General features: G+C 39.0%; 1 protein-coding gene across 1 annotated transcript in view; it reads left to right on the forward strand.

The window, feature by feature from the left end:
* The window catches only part of PLCH1 (phospholipase C eta 1), a 287,303-nt gene that overhangs the window by 184,754 nt on the left and 81,994 nt on the right, over positions 1 to 20,555 (forward strand). The window contains exons 5-6 of the mRNA XM_062212704.1: positions 7,630 to 7,759; positions 9,622 to 9,792. Coding sequence (XP_062068688.1) covers positions 7,630 to 7,759; positions 9,622 to 9,792 — 301 coding nt within the window. The remainder of the gene's footprint in view (positions 1 to 7,629; positions 7,760 to 9,621; positions 9,793 to 20,555) is intronic.

Here is a 20,555-nt window from a genome sequence, read left to right on the forward strand (position 1 = left end):
CTTCTATGAGTTCCAATCATCTCTTAGTGGAGTATTTTGTATCCTCTCCATATAGAATCATGTCATCAGCAAATAAGGATAGTTTGACTTCCTCCTTTCCAATTTGTAACCCTTGGATATCTTTTTCTTGCCTAATGTCTCTAGCTAAAACTTCCAGAATTGTATAGAATAGCAATGGTGAGAGTGGGGCATTCTTATCTGGTTCCAGATTTCAGTAGGAATGCTTCTAACTTTTCCCCCATTCACTAGGATGCTGGCTGTGGGTTTCTCATAAATGCTTTGATTGTGCTGAGGAATGTTCCTTCTATACCCAATTTCCTTAAAGTTTTCATCATGAAAGTGTGTTGTATTTTGTCAAATGCTTTCTCTGCATATATTGAGATAATCATAAGGTTTTTGTTCTAGGTCCTTAAGATACATTGGTAACTCATTTAATTGGTGCCTTTCTAATTTCTTTATGTAGACACAACTTGCTATAAACTTTCCTCTTAACACTGCTTTTGCTGTGTCTCATAAGTTTTGATATGTTGCATATTTGTCGTCATTCATTTCCAGATAATTTTTGAGTTCTCTTTTGATTGTTTTCAATGACCCACTGTTCATTCTGGAGCATGTTGTCAATCTCCATGTGTTTACATATATTCTAGATATTCTTGAATTGTTGATTTCCAGCTTCATTCCATTGTAGTCCGAGAAGATGCATGGTATGATTTAAATTTTTTTGAATTTGCTTAGACTTGCTTTATGGCCTAACATGTGGTCTACCCTTGAGAAAGTTCCACACATTTGTGAGAAGAATGTGTATTCTGCATCTGTAGGATGTAAAGTTCTATATATATCTGTTAGGTCCATTTGTTCTACAGTGTCAATTAGCTCTGTTGTTTCCTTGCTGATTTTCTGTCTGGTTAATTTGTCCATTGCTGAAAGTGGAGTATTGAAGTCTCCTATTACTGTTCTTTATTATTTTTTTTGACAGGCAGAGTTAGACAGCGAGAGAGAGAGACAGAGAGACAGAGAGAAAGGTCTTCCTTCTGTTGGTTCACCCCCCCTCCCCCCAAGTGGCTGCTGCAGCTGGCACGCAACGCTGATCCGAAGCCAGGAACCACGTGCTTCCTCCTGGTCTTCCATGCGGGTGCAGGGCGCAAGGACTTGGGCCATCCTCCACTGCTTTCCTGGGCCACAGCAGAGAGCTGGACTGGAAGAGGAGCAACTGGGACAGAATCCAGTGACCCAACCGGGACTAGAACCCAGGGTGCCGGCGCCGCAGGTGAAGGATTAGCTTAGTGAGCCATGGCACCAGCCTCCAATTACTGTTGTATTGGAGTCTATGTCTCCCTTCAGATCCATTAATGTTTCTTTTAAATAGCCTGTAATTAGGTGTATATACGTTTAAAATAGTCACATCTTCCTGTTAAGTTGATCCCTTAATTATTATATAATGCCCTTTTTGTCTCTTTTAACAGTTTTTGTTTTAAGTGTTTTCTCTGATATTAGGATGGCTACCCCAGCTCTTTTTTGGTTTCTGCTAGCATGGAATATCTTTTTCCATCCTTTCACTTTCAGTCTGTGTTTATATTTGTTGGTGAGATGTGTTTCTTGTAGGGAGCAAATAGATGGGTTTTGTTTTTTAATCCATTCAAGCATTCTTTATCTTTTAACTGGAGAGTTTAGGCCATTTACATTCAAGGTAACTATAGATTTTCTTCCTTTACCTTCTTTCATAGTGATGACTATTTTTCTGTGTTTCCCTGTGTAGCACATCCTTAAGTATCTTTTTTTTTTTTGACAGGCAGAGTGGACAGTGAGAGAGAGAGACAGAGAGAAAGGTCTTCCTTTGCCATTGGTTCACCCTCCAATGGCCGCCGTGGCCAGCGTGCTGTGGCCGGCACACTGCACTGATCCGAAGCCAGGAGCCAGGTGCCTTTCCTGGTCTCCCATGGGGTGCAGGGCCCAAGCACTTGGGCCATCCTGCACTGCACTCCCAGGCCATAACAGAGAGCTGGCCTGGAAGAGGGGCAACCAGGACAGAATCCGGTGCCCCGACCGGGACTAGAACCCGGTGTGCCAGTGCCACAAGGCGGAGGATTAGCCTATTGAGCCACGGTGCCGGCCCCTTAAGCATCTTTTGCAAGGCTGGATTTTAATTTCTGTTTTTTATGGAAAGTCTTTATTTCACTTTTTTTTCATAAATGAGAGCTTTACAGCCTATAGAAGTCTAGATTGACAGTTTTTTTTTTTCCTGTTAAGACTTTGAATATATCTTGCCCTTCTCTCCTAGCTTATAGTATTTCTGATGAGAAGTCAGTTGTGAGGCTAATTGAAGATCCTCTGAAAGTAATCTTACATTTCTCTCATGCACATTTTAGAGTCTTTATGTTTTACTGTGGAGAGTTTGACTGCATTGTGTCATGGTGAAGATCTTTTCTGGTCATGTCTATTAGCATTTCTATGTGCTTCTCATACTTGGATTTCCCTGTCTTTCTCCAAATTTGAAGAGTTTTCTGTAATTATTTCACTAAAAAGTCCTTCTAATCCATTCTCTCTTTCCACACCTTCAGGAATTTCTATGTCCCATATGTTGGACTGTTTGATAGTAACCCATAAATCCACAACACTGTTTTTTGTTTTCTAATTTCTTTTTACTTTTTTGATCTGATTATAAAATTTCCAGATATTCTTTCTTCTGCCTCATGTGGCCTGTTGTTATGGCCTTCTAACTCATTTTTTATTTGATCTATTGAATTCTTCATTTCTAATATTTCATTTTGTTTTCTCCTTAAAATTTTAATTTCATGGGAGAAGTTTTCCTTCTTGTCATTTTTGGATTTCTTTAGTTCATGAATTTGCTTCTGATTACTTCTAAATAATCCTGTGATCAATTTTTTTATTTCCTTTTTGGAATTTCATCAGCCTCATCATCTTTACCTTCTAGTATTGAAGTGTTGTGTTCTTTTGGGGGTGTCATGTTATGTTCCATATTCTTGTTTCTTGAATTGCTGCATTTATTATTAGGCATTTGTGGTGATACTTGTTAGTCCCCCCCCCCCCCCCGTGATGGTTTTTATCTTTGAACTATGCATCTGTGGCTTAGTGGAGTACCCACTCTTTGTGAATACCCAGAGGCATGTGCTGGGTGTGGTCAGGGAGCTCTGTTTAGTTCACTAGTGTGAAGAGAGTGTCCAAAGTGACACCCAAGTTGGACATGGTAAATCTCTGTGGTTTTTTTTTTTTTTTTTTAAGATCAGAGTGGAGGTGTGTTCTGCTCTGTTGGCATATTCTCATGCTTACCTCCTCTCCTACAAGGAGACCAATGCCTGGGCACTGTCCCCATTGGGTACAGTTTTTATGTGCGCTGCTGTAAGAACCACATGAAGAATCTGTGCAGTCCTTGGTGTGAACACAGATCCTGTAGCAATGACCCTCACCAGGGTATCGAACCCTGAGCATGTGGAGCCACTCACAGTCACAGTTTTCTTTTTAACCTTTCCCTGAGATTGCACTCTTTTCACTTTTTTTTTTTTCCACTGTTTTCCCTAGACTAGAGCAGTGAGCTTCCTCCTTATTCTGCCATCTTGAAAACACTCTGGTCAGTAGTTTTTGAATGGTTCATTTGTACATGTTTAATGACACCTGTGAGATTTCATGTTTGAATTCATCAGCCTGGCAGCTTAAGAATTTTATGTTCAGAAACTACATTAACTGGAAAGCAGATGGACAATAGACTGCACAGAGGACCAGTCTTTTAAGAAATATTAAGGTAGAAGCAGTTGATATTTATGTCAGTGAAGGAGAAAGAAAGGAAGAGATTTACTGAATACTTTGTAAAAAGAAAGCTGAAGTAAAAAAAATTTAGGTAAGTTATGTCAACACACAAACAATTCTTATACATATTTGTCAGAATTTGATAGGGTTTTAGATAATATCTTAATAACAGGATGACATCCTTGATTGAACATTTAATTATATGGAGAGGAGCACATTTGGGATATTCATTATTAGATTTCATTTAGTTCTGAAAACTTTAACTATGAGTGAATAATGAGAATAATGAATCTTAAATGGCTCTATGAGGAAATCCACCCAGTCTAGAGCATAAGCTGAATTATTTCTTCAGTAGGGTGGTCCTGTTGGGCGGAGGTAGTTTCATATCTACTAGGAGCAATATGAGGGTATTTCAAAAGTCTGTGGAAAAATAGAATTTAAAGATGTTTATTTTGGTGAAAAAATTGAAATCATGAATTTTTTTCATTTCCTGTGAACTTTTTAAATGCTTCTTGTATCATGTCATAGGGGACTCAGACCTTGCTGTACTGCTTGGGGTCTAGCCCCAATTCTGCTATGTGCTTTTTAGGTTTGTGAATTACTTACACTCTCTTGCCTCAGCATCTTAATGTGTAATGTGGTGGTGGTGGTTGTCATGATGATGATGATGATGATGATGATGATGATGGTAGCAGCTTCTGAAGATCAAATAAATTGATATAGGTAATGTCCTTAAATCTCTGCCAAGCACATTTTAGCACTTTGTATATAGTAGCTATTGTTGTTATTTCTAAAGAGAGGTGAAGAGTGACAAATCTTTTGCTTTTCTGCTCAGACAGATTAAAGTCAGAAATCTCAGTGGTCCTGTAATGCAAAGATACGGATGCTGGTACCTGGCCTCAACATTTCCCTCTGGCCTTTGAATGTATTTATAGGGCTCCTTTCATGTAACAAGGGCAGAGTGGTATGATTGAAACTGAGAGCAAATAGTTTGCAAAGCCTAAAATATTTACAACGAAGCCCTTTACAGGAAGCATTTGCCCACTCTTGCACAAATAATACCATTTAATTTTTACAATCTCTTATAGTTTCTTGATACAAAATAATAGACTATTATTTTTCATTAATTGTATTCCTTGTTTCTGCCAAATGTCAGTTTCTCTGCTTACATTACCACATTCATGATTCTGAGTTACTGATTCAGGGCTAGTCTGGGCACTCATATCTTATTATGAAGAACAGCTCGACCATATCAGAACCCTTCTGGTCTGCCGGTGTACACTGTGTGTTCTGTTACTAGAAAGAATGGTTTCCCTTTTCATTGAATCTTAGATTTGGAAGGGTTTTCAAGGTTGTGTAGTTGTGCTGTCTGGCATTGTGCATAAACAGGAGCTCTAAGAGGTGACTCCAGGGACCCACTGTCACAGGGCTAGTTCAGCAGTAGCATTAGGGCCAGCATTGTTTCTTTGTCTGCAGAGTGTATTCATACTTAGGGTTGGGCTGTCACTGCCTCTTTGAAGACATCTTTGAGAGGCTTCAGTAAAGGATCATAGAATAAAGCAATGCAAATATTTGGACTTATTTAATCACTTATTTGAACTCTGGACAAATATTTTGTGGGGCACAGAGCAGTGTCTGCAGCCAAAAAAAGCAGAGTTCATGGAGTGAGTGCAGTGTTCTCAGAAAACAGGAAAAAAAAAAAATGAGACTCAAATACTTATTTGTAACTGGCCAAAAATCTTCCACTCTTGATACTTCAGTTATTTTTCCCCCAGCCCTGGGGCTCCTTTTAACTTCCAGGTATCATATATAATGAGGTCTTTTCTGAAGTCTGAGGAAAAATTGTACTTAAAAGAGCTGGGTTCTTACGTATATTTTAAAATGTTTTCAAGGAAACAAAGTGCGAAAGAAAATATTTATAATCTGAAAATCACCTTTAAAAACACTCTAGAAGGAAGATTTTACCTTTCTTAATTGTCCTTACTTTCTAACCTACAGTCTCCTACACTCATAATTTGAATCACGTAAGAAATGCAAATGTGCTTTGTAACCACTGGGAGTTAATATTTTGACTTAAAATGAAAATCTCTCAATTGATGTCACCTGTTTGATAAGCAAAGCTTATCCATTGACCTCTCCTGATATATTCCCAGTCTCCCATTTCTTGGTTTTAAATCTATGCTTTCCTCTTTGATTCTCTGGTTTCTTTCCATCACCTTCATTCTTTTCCTTTTACTTACGAACTTTGAAGTTCAGTTTGTTATTCTAAGCATGTACACTGTTCCTACCTTTTGTAGCCCCAACGCCTAACATCTGTGAACCACCCATTAAAAAAATCCTCTGCTAAAAGTTAACTGGGAACTTTCAACTTATTCATTTATTCTGCTTTTTGTTTTTAACTTGTAAAGCAACCTAAGGCTCATCATGTTGAAGGTCTTTTAAAAACTCAGTTTATACAATATAAATCCTTTATATATCTAAACTCAGCTCCTTACCCTGCCTCCTCCTAGTCTATCTGAGCTGTGAAGGCAACCCCTAGTATATGAGGCTTGTGCACTGGGTTATTGCCCATAACCTAGAAGTTTAGGACTCTTAGATAGGAATCCTGCAAATACTAACAGAAGGAACAAGGGACAGAGATAGGCTGTATGTGAGGAGACAAGAGTACTAGATCAGGTTGCAGAGTCCTGGCTTGCAGACTTGTTCTCTCACTAATTCTTACTAAATTTCTACTTTAACCTTGTAATCTGAACAAAGATTGAACTAGATGATCTAATTTTTTAAAGATTTATTTTATTTATTTGAAAGACAGAGTTACAGAGAGAAGTACAGACAGAGAGAGAGGTCTCCCATCCGCTGGTTCACTCTCCAGATGGCCGCAATGACCGGAGCTGTGCCAACCCAAAGGCAGGAGCCAGGAGATTCCTTCAGGTCTCCTACGCGGGTGCAGGGGCCCATTCTACTGCTTTCCCAGGCCATAGCAGAGAGCTGGATTGGAAGAGGAGCAGCCGAGATTAGAACCAGTACCCATATGGGATGCCGGCGCTTCAGGCTAGAGCTTTAACCCACTGCGCCACAGTGCCGCCCCCCTCCCCCTTTCTTGATGATCTAATTTTTTAAAATGTTAAGAACGAGATTGAGGAAACAGAATTGAAAAGATAATGTACCATGGTGTACCATGATACTAGATAAAAGTGCATAGGAGAAGATAAGGCCTAGATTTGTTATATTTGTTGTTTTATCACAGGGGAATCTTTATCAAGCTTCTTTGCAAGCTACAATGGTGGACCATTCCTGCTACATTCTGTGAATGAGAACCAATAAGGATTTTACAAGATCTGTGTTACAAACATGGCAGCATACCTGTGAAAAAACTGGTCAGCAAATGAGAAACAAGCAGAGATAATGTATAAACTCATATAAAAACATTTTATGTTTATGGACTTTACTGAAGGGTACATGATTTAAGATGTTATCTTGTTGGTAGGGGAATTGAGAAGAGTAATGAAACCCCCCCCTCCAGTTGATGAAATGCAGTGTTTTTGCAATAATAGGTTTTATATTTAATTTGGATAAGATGGGATTAGAAGGTTAACTAAAGAAGCTTTGACATTAATCTATTGTGACTCTCATTTCACAGTGGAGGGGCCCATTTATGTATACCCTTCTCCATGTTCTGTTTTGTTTTATTTTATTTTATTTTTTGCTGTAGTCCCTATAGCAGCTCACTAGGCCTTGTGGATTGCAGGGCTTCAAAGAATTACTTCTCAAGTTCTGTGTTGCTGATAAATGTGCTTGTGAGTATGCTTTGAGGGAGAAGTTTCTATTTTGATGAAAGCACAAGTATTTTCTTTGACTTTTCTGCACATGGGTGAAGCAGACTTTTGAGGAAGCTGATAAAAATGGTGATGGCTTACTGAATATTGAAGAGATACACCAACTAATGCATAAACTAAACGTCAATCTGCCCAGAAGAAAAGTTAGACAAATGTTTCAGGTATGTTTTCACAATTGCACAGGCTTATGGAAGGCTTACAGAGATTACTGATGCATTGAGCTACCCTGAAAAGCTGCTATGTTTTGTTGGAAGCTAATGTTCCTTGCTTTGCACTGTAATATTTTTCTTTGATAAAGAGAAACATTTTTTTTCAGCAAAGAAAAAATTCATAAACTTTCCACCCATCCACAGATTTTACCTTGTAAAATACTTTGCATATGTTGCTGTTTTCAGAGAGTAAGTATAAGCACTTTTCCCGACACTTAAAGGGTGGAGTAAACTCATTGAATCCTTTTGAGAGGACAGTCATGCCTCATGTGTTTTGAGAATCAGAATAAAGACTGATATTAAAAAGTAGTGCTTATCTGAGACCTCAAGGGCTCCCTATTTTGTTTCTGAGGAGTTTAGAGATTTAGAATCCAGGAGCCTTGGAAGTGCTAATCATTCATACCATTTAGGAAGCTTTTTCCAGAAACTTCATTTAACTGCTTCTTAGTATTAGATGAGATGCTGCTTCCCTGTTGGTCACTGAGGGAATCCTTGGGCCACACTTACTCTGCAGTATTTCACTGAGATTAAATTTAGTCCTCAAACTAAGGGCCAAAAGTGGAATATTAATTTATAAAAGCTTCAGATTTTAAAATAGATCTTAAGAATAATTCATGCTTTGGAATGTTTTTCTATTCCGAGTGACTAGATGGGTAATCATCTGTACCTATAAGTAAGCATACCAGGGCAATGTGATATGTAATGCTATGTGCATCATTTGTTTTCTACTTGTTGTTTGAGATGGTAAGTCCAGAAACAATAGGGTATGCTTTGCAACACTGAATGGAAGACAGTTTTTGTTCAGTTACAACTGTGCTCACTTTGAAAGAAGATCACCTATATGGATTGCTTGCTCATCATGTTTCCCCAGTAATTTATGATTTTCTAACAAATTCAGCTACTCAGTAGTAAGATACATGGTGAAAGACTTTCACTCAATTGTTACTAGAATCAAACATATTCAACTAGAAATCAAAATCCAAATAGATTGTCCAGACTTTTCTAGAGGGGAAATCAAGGAGGTGGCCGCGATGCTGATGACTTTGAGCATCAGAGCTACCTATGGAGAATGAGGATGGAGCCTCTCCTGGAGGGTGGGGGTGGGGGGCGGGAAATCACATTTGATTAAATCACAGAAACTGTTAAGAGTCGTAAATGTAACTTCTCTGTTTTGTTCTTGATGAGTCTTGTTCAAGATTTCTTTTTCATTAGTTTTTCCAAAAATCAGCTGTTTGTCTTCTTGCTTACATTCTTGTTATATCTATTTGTTTTCTATTTAATTGCTTTCTGCTTTTGTTTGTAATGTTTTTTCTTCTGTTTTCTGCAGCTTAAATTTTTTCCTGATTTTCTCATTGAGTTAGCAGCTTCTGTTTTTAATCTATATCACTTTCCAATAAATTTAAGACTTCAAGTTTCTCTTTAATTATCATGTTAACCTTATCATACGAGTCTTAATATGAATTGTATTGGTATTTGTTCACTTCTGTGTATTTCATTTTCTGTTGAGAAATGCATTAGTTCCATAGTTTTTTGTTTGAGTTTTCTTTGTTTTATAAAATTTATAAAGCTTAAAAATTTATAAAGTAAATGGTCAGATAAATTGATTTGCATAAGATTGATTTTGTTATACTTTGTTGAAACTTTCTTTTCTTGTGGTCTAATATGTGGTCAATTTTTATACCATTTCATGTATACTTAAATGTATGTTCACCATTTATAATTGGTCTACTAGCTTTTTAAATGTAAATATTTTCCAGTATGAAATTTCCCATTGCAAACCCACATACTGCCTTGTTTTTCTATGTCCTTTTCAGGAAGCTGACACAGATGAGAATCAAGGAACTCTGACATTTGAAGAATTTTGTGTTTTTTACAAAATGATGTCTTTGAGAAGGGACCTTTATTTGTTGCTCTTAAGCTACAGTGACAAGAAAGATCATCTAACTGTGGAAGAACTAGCTCAGTTTTTGAAGGTGGAGCAAAAGGTATCATTAGACTGTTGATTATTTAGTTAAAAAGATGGTATATGATGCATGGGTTTCTATTGGGGCTGCATGTAGATATAGTCAGTCTAGGAAAGAGGGTTAAATATCACAAGTCTGTAAAATGTTGTCTGCATGTGTCCATTAGCTTTTAAGTGAGGAAGTGACAAATTGAACGTGGTGTATACAATTTTTTGCCTTAAATAAACTGGGTATGGATATGCATATTTTTCCATAAAGAAATGGATATTAACTAATCTGTTTCTTTTATATTCAATGGTAATGATTATTGCCATTTATTCTAATACTATGATGTATTATCGTATTACTATAAATTTATACTTGATATGTTTATACTAGTGTAAATTAATATTATTTAAAAATTCATATCTATATTAATATACCTAGATATTTTACTATGATTCTCAATTGGCACTGTAGTAAATCATTGACAATTCTGACAGAGAATTACCATTTGATCATGTGAAAAGGCCAAGTAAATTAGGTCTTGCTTAGCAAAGGGAATCACTAAATATATTTAAAATAAGGCATTTAAATTTTAATACTATATAGGTTGAATTATTAACAAATTTAGTCTTTTATGCTGGTTTTAAAAATATCTCTAAAAATTCCATATGTTGCTCACTACAGTAAAGAAATAATGTTTTGTTAAAGTTTTTTGACCATTTATGCTAGACTTTTTTTAGGAAAGTCTTTGGTTTTACAAAAGTTCATGGGATTTACTTTTAATTTTCTTTAGATCTATGGACTCATAGTCTTAATATAAAGAGTTATTTATCTCCTTTATACATTTTAAATAAAAAGCATTTAGCTCTGTAGGAATTATAAAGGATCATCAAACATTTGGGCTATGTGGTATAATAATCAGCTGAAAAGATTATTTCTATAGCAGCTACATAAGTAATCAGCCAGCCTGTGTTAGAACATTTCTTTCTAACAATAGCTTCATTCATATATCATCAAATTCAACTTTTTAAAAAGTATAAAATTTCAGATTTTAGTATATTCACAGAATTGTGCAACTATAATGACTCATTCTAGTTTCAGTTTCCTCAGAAGAAACCCCATACCCATTAGCAGTCATTCCCTATTTCTGTTTCCCCAAGAACTTTGGCAACCAGTAATCTGCCTTCTGGCTCTAGTGATTTGTCTATTCTGGACATTTCATGTAGAGAAAAATCATATAATATTTGGCTTTTCTGATTGGCTTCTGCTATTTAGCATGTAATAGACTTCATTCCTTTTTATTGCTGAATATGCCGTTAGTGGATATACCACATTTTGTTAATCTGTCAGTTGATATTTATTATTTCCATCTTTTGGCTACTATGAATAATAATGCTATGAACATTCATGTACGTGTTTTAATGTGTGGGCTTATGTTTTCAATTCTATTGGGTATATACTCAAGTGAAATTGGTGGGCTATGTGGTTATAGCACTTCTTACAATCTGGATATGGATATTGAAAGAACATCATGTGAACCAGAAGAAACTTCTACTATGGAGCTTAATTGAGTAGAATATTGATCTGATATTCAAGTCTTAGAGGGAGATAAATTTGCACTAACTCTAGGAATATAGCTGACCAAGGATGGATTAGGTGACTTTGGCAATTGTGAATTTTCCTCCTTGGTGGTGTTTGCAAGTGTTGGAGATACTAAGGAAATTAAAGTATGGATGGATGCCTGCTTAGTAAAATTTTAGATTAATTTATTCCCTTGTATGAACATGTACTATATATACCATGGTATTGTGCTACGTTTTGGGATGGAAAAAAAATCTAAACTCAGAGAGCTCAAAATAGAAATATATATATATTTGATATTTTATAATTTTGAGGGTCTATGCTAATAGGAAAGAGAATGCTAAAAAAAAGAGAGGGAGAGGGCCAGCGCCATGGCTCACTAGGCTAATCCTCCACCTGTGGTGCCGGCACCCTGGGATCTAGTCCTGGTTGGGTGCTGGATTCTGTCCTTGTTGTTCCTCTTCCAGTCCAGCTCTCTGCTGTGGCCCAGGAAGGCAGTGGAGGATGGCCCAAGTGCTTGGGCCCTGCACCTGCGTGGGAGATCAGGAAGAAGCACCTGGCTCCTGGCTTTGGATCGGCGCAGTGCGCTGGCCATAGTGGCCATTTGGGGGGGTGAACCAATGGAAGGAAGACCTTTCTCTCTGTCTCTCTCTCACTGTCTAACTCTGCCTATCAAAAAAAAAAAAAAAAGAGAGAGAGAGAGGGAGAGAAGAGACAGAGAGAGAGAGAGAGATCCTCCATCATCTGACTCACTCTCCAAATGGCTACAAGAACTGAGGGTGGGCCAGGCTGAAGTCAGGAGCCTGGAACTCCATCTAGTTTTCCCATGTGGGTACAGGTGCCCAAGGACTTGAGGAATCTCTACCAATTTCCCAGGCACATTAACAGGGAGCTGGATTGGAAGTGGAGCAGCTGGGACTCGAACTGGCACCCATATGGGTTTCTGATTGTACAGGAAGAGGCTTAATCTGCCGCTCCACAGTGATGGCCAAACAGAATACTACTTAAGAGTTGCTAGGTTTTCTCTTTTTGCAGAATGAAATTATTATAATTTAAGTCATAATATAATACTTACATTATTTCTTCCTGGATATTTAAGTAATACATTGCTAATATATGTGTTTGTTTAGTTTTGGTATTGATTTGAATTAAATTGAAGTTTAAAAGTTATTTCCATTTGAGAGGCATTCAACTTTTCATTTTATTTCATTTTCTTCTACTTAACTCAGAAAATTGTCATTCACACTTGCTGTAACCTAAAACTCTTTGGCATTTGTAATCTGAGCTAGTATGTGCTGCTTGTAGATTCCTAAGGAGCAAAACATATCATAACATATCATAGATTTAAATTCTGCTCTTGGTTTAGGGAGACAAACACTTTTATACTATTTGAATGTAATTTTTGAATGTTTATTCATGTGTAGATTCATTTGATAATCAGATTCTTCAGCTGTTTGCTTTAGCAAGAATAAAAAAAGTAGAAAGTATTTGGTAAGTCAGATTTAGACATATGTTTTCTTTGAATTATTTACTTATTAATGAACCTTAAGATGAAATATTTTCATGGGTTTTGAAACATGTTGCCATAATAGAAAATAATTATATAACTATTTTAGCTTATAATTAAGAAATCAGTCAGTAAATTGTTATCTTTAAACAAGTCATTTTGGTATGAATGTGGTAATTATAGCGTTGGTATGATTCACATTTCTGTGGATAACAGGCATCAATATTTTTCCATGTCTTTGTTTTTTATTATATTTTGGGGGCTTTGACATACAGAAAGATTGTATGCATTCTGTAGTGTTTTTCTGTTGTGTTTAGTGTGTGTGTGTGCATGTTGTGTGTGTGTGTGAGAGAGAGAGGGTTGGGGGTCTTCCATCCACTGGTTCACTCCCTAAATGGCTGCAAGGGCTGGAGCTGCAGCTATCTGAAGCCAAGAGCTAGGAGCTTCTTCTGGGTCTCCCACGTGGGTGCAGGAGCCCAAGCAGTTGGGCCATCTTCTACTGCTTTCCAAGGCCATAGCAGAGAGCTAAATGGAGTGGAGCAGCCAGATTCAAACCTGTGCCCATATGGAATGCCGGCACTGGCAGTGGCTTTACCTGCTACGCCATAGCACTGGCCCCAAGAACTAGTTTTAATACCTTTCTTGATATCTCTTTCAAACTTCCCTATTTGAATGTATCAAGCCAGTTTTCTGATAATGAGCTTCTTTGCTTCTCTTCATCAGTGGTATTAATCACCCCTATTCAATCAGATTAGCACTTCATTTGGACTGAATGGATTTCTGTTTTTACTGGATGGTGTGGTAGAGTAGGACTGAGTAGAACTTAACAGCCTTATTTACTATGTGGTTTGATTACATTACCCTTTCATCCTTTACTTTTTGTGAGTATTAAAGTATTCTGGGTAGTAGTTGTTTCAGTCCAGTTTTTTTTTTTTTTTTGACAGGCAGAGTGGACAGTGAGAGAGAGAGAGACAGAGAGAAAGGTCTTCCTTTTGCCGTTGGTTCACCCTCTAATGGCCGCTGCGGTAGCGCGCTGCAGCCGGCGCACCGCGCTGTTCCGATGGCAGGAGCCAGGTGCTTCTCCTGGTCTCCCATGGGGTGCAGGGCCCAAGGACTTGGGCCATCCTCCACTGCACTCCCTGGCCACAGCAGAGAGCTGGCCTGGAAGAGGGGCAACCGGGACAGGATCGGTGCCCCGACCGGGACTAAAACCCGGTGTGCCGGCGCCGCAAGGCGGAGGATTAGCCTGTTGAGCCACGGCGCCGGCCTCAGTCCAGTTTTATTATCTAAATTAAAATGCCTGAGAGGAACTCATTTGGGAAAGAAAAGATTTATTTCAGCTTAGAGTTTGGAGGTTAGAATTCAAGATATGTGACCCCATAATCCAGCATCTGTGGTGGCTGGTCATGGCAGGAGCAGAAGGGAAATCACATGGCAGGGCAGGAAGCAGAATAAACCTAGACTGAACTTGAACTCAAATAATCAACCCCTCCAGAGAACCACTATCTGAGGACACTTCCTAAATGACCCAAAGACCACCTATAGGCCTCACCTCTCAGATGCCATCCTTAGATCAAGTCTAAGATTGCTTGTAACATTAAGACTTCAGAGTTTAAACAATTGTCTGAATTTTGGGGAGGGCAATCTTACTCAACCTATAATTCACTTTGCAAGACATGTGAGAATTAAATTAGATATAGCTAGAAACTCTTAATCCATTGCCCTGTTTATTAGCTGCTCAATGAATGGTCATACTCATTTAATAACACAGCTCTGGCTATTTCCGAGGAGGTATGTGAGAATGCAAGTGGACAGGTTTCTACATATGCGTTTGGTTGTAAAATTCTGTTGGAGAAGAAAAATATCATTTGCTTACCCATTGGAGGGTTCATGACTGAAATAACAAAAGGCAGCTTCTTTTTGTTTTTTACAAAGACATTTATTTATTTGAAACTTAGAGTTACAGAGAGAGGGAAAGACAGAGAGAAGGATCTTCCATCTGCTTGTTCACTCCCCAAATGTCCTCAGTGGTCAGGCTTGTGCTAGGCCAAATCTAGGAGCCAGGAGCTTCATCTGGGTCTCCCACTTGGGTGCAGGGGCCCAAGCACTTTTGTCATCACTTAATGCTTTTCCAGGCTCATTAGCAGGCAGCTGGGTTGGAAGTGGAGTAGCTGGGATTCAAACCAGTGTGCATATCATGGGTGGCGTCACAGGTGGCTGCTTAACCCACCACGCCACAATACCAGTCCCAACAGAACAGATTAACAAGAGAAAACTTATTTAGTAAGCTTTATGAGACACAGGGTAGTTTTTACAAGGAAGTGAAGACATGAAGAAGCAGGTAAACCTTTATATTATTGGTGGAGGTTTGACGAAGTACTGGAAATCATGGAGAAAATCACCGCTGACCACAAATGCTGTCAGTGATGCTGTGAAATCGAGTATCAGCCCAGGGATAGATTTTTATTTCACTGAAGCTCTCTGAGAGTTGAATTTATGTCTTTGACAGTTCCAATTGCTGTTTGATTAGGCCTTTAGTCCTTAAAATGTGGAGGTGCCAAGGGAAATTCTGTCTTTTATACCCATGAAGAAGAACAAGTTAAACCAGAGCCCATCTGGCTGAGGCTTCTCTTTCTTCTCTATCCACACACAGAGGTCACATATATTCACTGATCATATATATTCTGACATGCTAGGGCTAGTCTGAGGTTTTTTTGTTTCATTTTCTCCGTCACTGTATTTGCCAACTGATCATGAACATCTTTTCCCAAATCCTGTCCAGTGTGTTTTGTGATCAATCCCTTTTTAGGGTTTTGGTTCAGGAGTGATAACTTGATTTGGTTTACCCACCCTCTTTGGCAATCCCTCTTAGCAAAGGATTATCTTTTTATCTTTTTTGTTTCTTATGGATTGAGGAGGGACAGAGAGGCGGAGATGTTCAAGTGTCCTAATAGCGTGAAAAGCCTACTAGCTGCTAGCTAGCAGCAAAGACCACCTCTGCGGGAAAGTCAGAAGCAGGTTTGTATCTACGCGGAGGTTTCATCCACAGGACAGATGTGGATGGCCAGTTCCAGGGGGATTTTTTAGAACTTTGCTTTTCTCACACTAGAGGGCACTTTCCAGATTGTAACTTTACCTGATATAAATATACACATTATCCCTTTGTAGTCATTCTAGAAGTTGCCTCTATAGATTCTTTAGCCTTTCTGTTAAAATATCCTTGGTCCTTATGAGCCATTATAGGTATCATTTGTGCCACCTTTCTTTATTGCACTGCACTGAATGCAGAATGATTTGGTTAGAATTGTGGTCACTCTGATCTCTCTCTTATGAGAGAGAATTATAAACTCAGATTTAATTATGCCTTTCTGCCGGCGCCGTGGCTCAACAGGCTAATCCTCCGCCTTGCGGCGCCGGCACACCGGGTTCTAGTCCCGGTCGGGGCACCGATCCTGTCCCGGTTGCCCCTCTTCCAGGCCAGCTCTCTGCTGTGGCCAGGGAGTGCAGTGGAGGATGGCCCAAGTGTTTGGGCTCTGCACCCCATGGGAGACCAGGAGAAGCACCTGGCTCCTGCCATCGGAACAGCGCGGTGCGCTGGCCGCAGCGCGCTACCGCGGCGGCCATTAGAGGGTGAACCAACGGCAAAGGAAGACCTTTCTCTCTGTCTCTCTCTCTCTCTCACTGTCCACTCTGCCTGTCAAAAAAAAAAAAAAATTATGCCTTTCTGGTGCTAGTGTAGCTTTATTATTTTTCTTTCTTTTTTTTAGAACTTTGCTCATCAAAAAAATTTCCCTTAAGAGTTTTTTCTTGAATTTCTGTGTCATTTTTCCTGATTATTTGCAATTAAAGCAGTTGACAAGCCTTTCAGGATAGTTACATCTTCTACTATTTTTGCTGCCTCAAATATACTTCCCAAATGACATTGTCTGTGAAATAATCATATATTCAAATACTGTGAAATTTATAGTTTAATTTTAGGATGAATTAGAGGCAGCTACTTGTGCAGGCAAATGGTTGTTGTGGTGTCTTTTTCAGAAAGGTACAGCAAAGAGAGAGAACTATAGACCAATATCCGTGATGCACATTGATCTAAAAAAATCCTCAATAAAATACTAGCTAATTGAATCTAACAACATATCAGAAAGATCACTCACCCGAACCAAGTGGGATTTAACCCTGGTATGCAGGGGTGGTTCACCTATGCAAATCAATATGGTCTGGGAGAGAACTGAAAATAAGATTGGAGAGGGATGGACCAGAGGGGTCTGAGCTAAAGGATACTGAGAATGCTGTGCACAGCTGAGTGTGCCTATTATGCTGAAAACATGGGGATTGCAAGGATGGCTGCATAACTCCTGATCCTTATACGAATATCCCTTTGCAATATGACTCCTGCCATCAAGAAGTGCAGTCAGTAATCCTGCCTCCAGAATCTGGGCTGATTTAGTGACTTGCTATGTCTAATAAATTGTGGCAGAAAGGATGTACAAGTTTTGGAGCCCAGGCCTCGGAGAATGAAGATTTTGCTCTTGGCCTGTTGGAGCTGTAAGGGCAATCATGTGAGGAAATCAGACAGTTTCTTTGAGGAGGAAAGGCCAGGTAGAGAAAGAGACTAGCCAGCAGCCAGCACCAAACACACGCATGTAGAAGAGGCCATTTTGGACCATCTGGCTATAGTCCTGTGACCACAGGCCCATAATCAAAATGAGTAGCCCTGGGTAACAGGAGCAGATCAATTGTCCAACTGAACCCAGTCCCACTTACTATATTACACAACTGGGACCCAGTAAGCAGTTGTTTTAAGATTCTAAGTTTGGGGCTGATTTGCTTCATACAAAGAGAGAAAATGAGTACCAGGATGAAGTGAACATCTACACACTGAAGTGTGAGAACTTGGCCCTCTTCCAATATGTAGCTTCAAGCTTTTTTCTCTCCAGATAGGAGATTAGGAAATTTTTCTTAGGAGACTATGACTGTAATGGATTAAATAGTGGCCTCCAGGGACCAGTGCTATGGCATACTGGGTAAAGCCACTACTTGCGGGTCTGCCATCCCGTATGGGCAGTGGTTCAAGTCCCGGCTGCTGCACTTGGGGTCCAGCTCTCTGCTATGGCCTGGGAAAGCAGTAGAAGATGGCCCAAGTCCTTGGGCCCCTGCACCTGCATAGGAGACCCGGAAGAAGCTCCTGGCTCCTGGCTTCAGATCGGCACAGCTCTGGCCGTTGCAGCCAACTGGGAAGTGAACCAGCAGATGGAAGAATTCTCTCACTCTCACTCTCTCTCTCTCTTTCTGTCTCTCCTTCTCTCTCTGTGTAACTCTTTCAAATAAGTAAATAAATCTTAAAAAAAATAGTGGCCTCCAAAGATACAGCCATGTGCTAGTTCCTTAGTTACTCATGAATGTGACTAGGAAATAGGATCTTTGCAGATGTGACTGAGTTAAGGATGGTGAGATGTTGGTCACCCTGGTTTTAGGGTGGTGATGAGTGTTTTGGTAAGAAATACAAGAAATAGACACACCAAGAGAACAAGGCCTGGTGAGGTTGGAGGCAGAGATTGTATATATGTGGCCTCAAGCCAAGGAATGACAAGGGTTGTCTACATGCTGCAGAAACAAGGAAAGAGATAAGGGGTGGATTCTCCTTTAGAGCCTCCAGAGAAATCTAACCCCACGGAAGCCTTGATTTTGGACTTCTGACCCCAGAACTATGACAGAATAACTATCTGCTCTTGTAAGCCACTGTGCCCTAGGCAGTGAATATACCTATCCTGGGGGTAAAACTCTGAAGGTATTTTATTTATACATAGATCTAATAAAATAGTCCAGCCAGAGAATTCTACAGTGAAATTCACTAGTCAACATGAAAACAGAGATGCCAACCAATTTATTACTGGCTTGATTTTTAGTATATTTTTAAATAGACAATTTGAAAAATTCGTTTAAATAGCTAAATCCTAGCATATGTTTGAGGAAATCCTTTACTACAAATAGAAGCGAGAAACTTTGAGAAAATAAAGGCAATGCAGAGAAAAGGAAACTTGAGGTATGCCAATTAATGTCATCAGAATGTCAAGAAAAAAATTTTAGTGATAAAGCCAGAGCAAGATATTAAGAGGAAAGATTCAGAGGAAAAAATAAATTTTGAAAATTAGAGTAGTTGGGGCCGGTGCTGTGACACAATGGATTAACCCTGGCCTGAGGCTCCAGCATCCCATGTGGGCAGCGGTTCAAGACCCAGCTGCTCCACTTCTGATCCAGCTCTCTGCTAGGGCCTGGGAAAGCAGTGGAAGATGGCCCAAGTCCTTGGGCCCCTGAACCTGCATGAGAGACCTGGAAGAAGCTCCTGGCTCCTGGCCACAGGACATACAAAAAAGCACATGCAAGAAATAAATAATTTAATTCCTGGTACTCTTTCACAAAGTCAGGAAAAAAGCTGAGTAAAATTCTGAAATCTAGCCAGCCCAGAAGGAGGAGAACTTTAATAAGGAGAACAAAATAGAATTTGTGGATCATCTATTGCCTTTGGTTATGTGGAAAGAATACTGAGAGACTATTAGACTCTATGGGAAGACTTGTGATAGGTACATTAAAAATTAACCAGATGAATAGGAATTGCAGCAATTAACAAATCAGAAAAAAGTTCTATATAAAAATGCAATTATAGTGTGCAGTAGACTCAGCAGTGTTCAACAGTTGTACAGTTATAATAATGTAAGTATCAGATTTTTTAAAATAAAAATTATAATTATACTTGGAGGGCAGGCAGAGAGAGAAAGCATTTCTGGCCTCAAAGGCCTTCTAAAATAAATTTTGTTTTTCCTTTAATTTTTAAAAAAATTATTAATATAAAGAGAACAGATTTCATATATTTCATAGGTACAATTCCTTTTTAAACATATTTATTTATTTGTTTGAAAAAGTTACACAGAGAGAGAAGGAGAGGCAGAGAGAGAGGTCTAACATGCACTGGTTCACTCCCCAGTTGGCCACAATGGCTGGAGCTGCACCAATCTGAAGCCAGGAGCCAGTAGCTTCTGCTGGTTCTCTCACATGGGTTCAGGGGCCTAAGAACTTGGGCCATCTTCCACTGCTTTCCTAGGCCATAGCAGAGAACTGGATTGGAAGTGGAGCAGCCGGGACTTGAACTGGTACCCATATGGGATGCTGGCACTGCAGGCAGCCGCTTTGCCCACTATGCCACAGTGCCAGCCCCTCATAGGTACAATTCTAAGAAAATAACCATACTTCAATCCTTCTCCTTCTCCCTCCCTTAGCTCCCCTCCTTTCTTTTGTTTTCTTTTTGTTGTTGTTGTTTTCAATTTTTGCAAAAACGTGATTTCAATCCACTCCATGATCACAGGCTTAATGGACCACTAAATGTAATAGTCAACAAGTAAAATATAGAAAGACCACAGTTCTACAGGAGTATAGACAAGGGCTGAAAACAATAATCAAATCATAGGATGTCAATTTCATTCCTAGACATATTTTTGGATTCTATATTAATTATCACATACAAAAGGAAATATATATTTATCTTTTTGGGACTGGGTTGTTTTACTAACCATAATGGTTTCCAGTTGCATCCATTTTGTTGCAAAAGACAGGACTTCCTTTTTTTTATGGTTGAGTAGTACTCCATAGTGTAGATATAACACATTTGCTTTTTCTAGTCATCAGTTGATGGACTTCTTTGTTGATTCCATATTTT

This window comes from Lepus europaeus, chromosome 2 (genome assembly GCF_033115175.1).
Source record: "Lepus europaeus isolate LE1 chromosome 2, mLepTim1.pri, whole genome shotgun sequence".
In the NCBI taxonomy this organism is placed as follows: Eukaryota; Metazoa; Chordata; class Mammalia; order Lagomorpha; family Leporidae; genus Lepus; species Lepus europaeus.